The sequence below is a fragment of the Camellia sinensis genome, chromosome 6, assembly GCF_055761805.1.
Source record: "Camellia sinensis isolate YWXY chromosome 6, ASM5576180v1, whole genome shotgun sequence".
NCBI classification, from domain to species: domain Eukaryota; kingdom Viridiplantae; phylum Streptophyta; class Magnoliopsida; order Ericales; family Theaceae; genus Camellia; species Camellia sinensis.
Genome location: NC_138966.1, coordinates 135,024,669 through 135,029,127, shown reverse-complemented (window position 1 = coordinate 135,029,127; position 4,459 = coordinate 135,024,669). Strand labels below are relative to the sequence as shown.

General features: G+C 34.8%; 1 protein-coding gene across 1 annotated transcript; it reads left to right on the top strand.

Moving 5' to 3' along the window:
• The first annotated feature begins 734 nt into the window (after positions 1 to 734).
• Positions 735 to 2,452, top strand: LOC145793598 (putative LRR receptor-like serine/threonine-protein kinase At3g47570). Its single transcript, XM_082876462.1, has 4 exons — positions 735 to 932; positions 1,128 to 1,311; positions 2,098 to 2,175; positions 2,253 to 2,452. Exons 1-4 carry the CDS (start codon positions 735 to 737, stop codon positions 2,450 to 2,452), a joined length of 660 nt encoding a protein of 219 aa, XP_082732588.1.
• The last annotated feature ends 2,007 nt before the right edge of the window (positions 2,453 to 4,459 follow it).

The window sequence follows — 4,459 nt, the reverse complement described above, 5'->3', positions numbered from 1 at the left end:
GACTTTGTTGATTACTCTCACCTTGGAACAAAACAACATCCATGGAAGCATACCTCCGAGTTTGGGCAATTGTCATAGCTTGTTGGAATTAGCCCTTTCTCAAAATAATTGAAATGGTTCAATACCCGTGAAATTATGCATCTCTCCTCCATTGCAACATTCCTCTTGTTAGATCACAATGCACTAACCGATTCTCTTCCATCAGAAGTCAGGTCTTTGACAAATCTTGGACACATGGATGTATCCTATAATAGATTATCAGGACCCATACCAACACTCTGAGCAGTTGTTTGAGTCTGGAATGGCTTCAGTTGGAGGCCAATTCATTTGAAGGAGAGATACCTCAAAGTTTGAGCATGCTGAGGGGCTTAAGAGTATTGGATCTTTCATGCAACAATTTGTCCGGCATGATCCCAAGTTATCTAGGTGAGCTTTAATTGGATATGCTGAATTTGTTTTTTAAAATGCTACATGGACAAGTTCCCATACAAGGAGTGTTTTGAAATTCAAGTGCAATTTCAATTATTGGAAATAATGATCTATGTGGAGGTATTGCAAAATTAGACCTTCCTCCTTGTTCATCCTCCAACTCAAGCAAAAATAAGCTCTCTCACAAGATGAAAGTGATCCTAGTAGTGGTGGTTGGCATAGTGATATTTTTATCTTTGTTAGGTAGCTTCTTCATATTACTTCAACGACATGTTTCAAAAAAGACCTCTAGCATGCCATCAATCATGCATCAATTTTTGAGGGTTTCTTATGTAGAGCTTCTCAAAGACACCAATGGATTCTCAGAAGCTAATCTAATTGGTGTTTGGAGTTATGCTTTAGTTTACAAGGGGATTCTTGATCACGTTCAGATGGTTGTGGCAGTGAAAGTGCTCAATCTTCAGACCAGAGAAGCTTCTAAGAACTTCATGTCAGAATGCAAGGCACTAAGAGCCATAAGGCACTAAAATCTATTGAAAATTTTGAGTGTTTGTTCTAGTGTGGATTTTCATGGCAATGAATTCAAAGCTCTGGTATATGAATTTATGGCCAATGGAAACTTGGGCAATTGGTTGCATCAAGTCGGAGTTGGAGACCATGAGTAGCTAGAAGAACGTAAAAATCTTAAACTAATCCAGAAGCTCAACATTTCCACTGATATTGCCTTTGCACTTGAGTATCTTCATTGTGGTTGTGAGTTAACAATTATTCATGGTGATCTAAAACCAAGTAATGTTCTTTTGGATGATGAGATGATGGCCCATATTGGAGATTTCGGGTTGGCAAAAATTATTTCTACTGTTTCAAGTGATGTGTCACAAGGTCAAAGCAATTCAGTTGCGATAAGGGGACCATAGGCTATGTTGCTTCAGGCACAAAATCTTTTCAATTTCCTTGGAGTAGAAAAACTGAACTTGCAATAGGAAAAGTAATAATATATATACGCACAAAAGCATATATATACACCGTGCATGGTAGAATAATTTCAGCATAAACAACCATACAAAAAAACATGGCTTTCTACAAAATAGTGGGCTCCTACATATTTTTAAGCATTGTTTTTATACAGATTCTGTGCCATTTTTGAATAATCCTAATGTGCACAGCCACCTCCTCACTATTAAGAAACCAAGTACTAATTAGTTCTATTTTCGTTAATGTGAGCATGCTTAATCTCAGTGTAAATATTGCCATTCAATTTCAAGTTTACTTTGTTTAATGTGGCCATGCTTGAACTTGGCTATGGAATACCTGAGCTAAACCTCTATGCCTCCTCCTCTGTTTTTGTTTTGTTTTTTTTTCCTTGAACTCTTCATTATGTAATTCTAGTATGAAATTTTATTTCGATCAAAATAGCTCGTGGTATCTACTAGTAGAAAGAATTCTGCAATCAAAGCATTTTCCAAGATCCTACTCAATACTTGGAGACTTGTGTAGTTGATTCTGACAAAACTTTTCATAAACGACTAATTTTTGTTTGCTTCAATAAAACTTATATTGTTACTGATAGAGATGAAATTAAGGCCATCATACAACATTTTCTTTTGGGATTACAACTATGTCAACTAACTAGACTCTTTTCACACTAACATTAGAAACAATTTGCAGAGCGCGGCATGGGTGACATGGCTTCTACACTAGGGGATGTATATAGCTTTAGGATTCTTTTATTGGAGATGTTTACAGGTAAGAAACCAACTGACGAATGTTTAAGGACCATCTAAATCTTCATAACTTCGTTAAGAATGCTTTGTCTGATCAAGTGATGGAGATTGTGGATCCCTACATTCTATTGGAGCATAACAGAAGAAGTTGGATTAAAGACTGCATAGTTTCCATTTTGAGAACTGGGGTTGGATGTTCAATGGAATCACCACCAAATCGAATGGAAATGGGTAGTGTTATTAGTGAGTTGCGTAAGATAAAAAATACATACATGAATGAAGGGTTGAACCAAGACTAGGAAATTGGAAGAGGTTTTGCAACATAAAAGGCAAAGGTGTGTATCATACCCTCTTGACCCATGCATATGCATATCAAAATGAAAAATGCTATACGCAAGCGGGTTTTTTACTTGGTTTTCTTACTAGTAGATACAAAGACGTTGAGTTTTACGTATATTTATTTATATTACAAGCCCGACTAAATTTGTGACTCGGGGAAAGAAAATCTGAGAAATTAGTTTATGTATAGCATTACTCTAGCAAAATGCATCTTTCCCTCTTTTGAAATATCTCAATTTCATTTTCTCATTTTTCTTTTCTTTTTGATTGGCTCTCATTTTCATTTCTTTCTTCTTCTTCTTCTTCTTCTTCTTTTTGTAATTTCTTTAATTTTTTTTTTGAATGTTTTGTTTTGTAGCAGGTGGACTAAAGCATGTTTATTCTTTTGCTGATCAAGGTTACGTCCAAGCTCCTCAATTATCATTTTGTTGGTGATGGTGGCTTTGTGTTATTGTTGACTCATTGATGAGTGTTCATATGATCATTCATCATCTTCATCAGCTTTATTCTATCACTTGAATAAATGATTGTCACTTTTTTCCTTTGTTTAGATTGTATTATATAAAAAATGTGTTTATGTGAGTTATTTTCAACTAAGATTGTGTTTTAGAATTACCATTTATCCCTTTCAAAATTATCAGTTTGTTATATCTTTTCCTTTGAGTGGCATGTGCATATAGTTCCTGCTCTTTAGTCATTGTCAAATTGTTGTTCAAAATTGACGCTTGTGTTCCGTTTGTTTCTGCAAAAAGTGTCATATATAGAAAATGTTTTACTATATTTGGTTGTGACTTTGAAATTGATAGGTTAGAAGAGAGATCAAATTGATTTGTTTGGATCTTTGTTTGTGTTTGGAAATAAAAGATTGTTTTCTTAGATTATGGGAAGGTGGTTGTAGACAGAGTGAGCACAAAGGGGAATACTACCTTATATCTTTGTAGATTCAATTGAGCTCAGCAACACCTGCAATACCTTTCTCCACCATTTTCAACACCACCAACGCCCTCCAATTCCAAATTCCTCGAACCTTCACCATAATCTGCTACATCAGCACCGAAAATCCCTTATCCGAAGTAGCCTAATGCGAGCCCGAGCGAGACATAGTTCTTAAACCCTAGAGAGACAAAGTTGTTGCAATACTTGTTGTTAAACCCTAGAGCGAGGGAAAAGTAAATAAATAAAATGGCATAGTTTTATATTTTTATGAATCATAACTAAAAAATAATAATTTATAATCAAACATCATACGAGAAATAATCAAAGATCTCATCAGTCATAATAAAAATAATGTCATATTTAAAGAAGAAAATTAATTATAACTAAAAAAGAAAATGACATCACTTAGCATATAATATAACTCTTTAAATGATGTGTATAGTAAAATTTTCCAAATAAAATGGACAATTACAAGATAGGGGTGGGCACGGGTTGGTTACAGCCACGGAACCTCCAATCTGCCATCTGTCCACCAGATTGGCTGATTGGGGAAAATCAATCCGCATTCATCTGCCAATCCGGCAGTGGACGGATGCGGATTGGTGGATTGGTAGATTGGCAGATGGATGCAAATTGGTTTAGTGGTTTAAAATTTTATAAATTTTCAACATAATTCAACTTGTGCACTTCCTCACAAAAAAAAAAAAAAAAAAAGAAGAAAATATTACAGTCAATGACTTTAAAAAGTATTACAATCACTGCATGCCTCATCTAAAGAAAGAAAGTTTAAAACTTTAAAATATTACAATTACTGCATGTGTAATGCCCCAAAAATAGCCAATCTAGATTAACTACGTCAAACAACATCCGCTAAATAATAATAGCAAAACTCCAACCCTTACATCACTAATCAATAGAGTTGTTACAAACATTCCACATGCGATTATACATTCAAAGGTATGAAAAACGCATGAATCTAAAGCATGTAGAGTGTCAAGTTCCAAAATAAATAAAATGCCCTCATGGGCTGC

Bases quoted from the DNA above. Each gene is read 5' to 3' on its own strand.
- LOC145793598 (XM_082876462.1), top strand. From the start codon at position 735: ATGCATCAATTTTTGAGGGTTTCTTATGTAGAGCTTCTCAAAGACACC. The intron at 1,312-2,097 runs GTCAAAGCAATT...AACAATTTGCAG, and splicing joins TTCAAGTGATGTGTCACAAG to AGCGCGGCATGGGTGACATG. The intron at 2,176-2,252 runs GTAAGAAACCAA...TGTCTGATCAAG, and splicing joins TTTATTGGAGATGTTTACAG to TGATGGAGATTGTGGATCCC.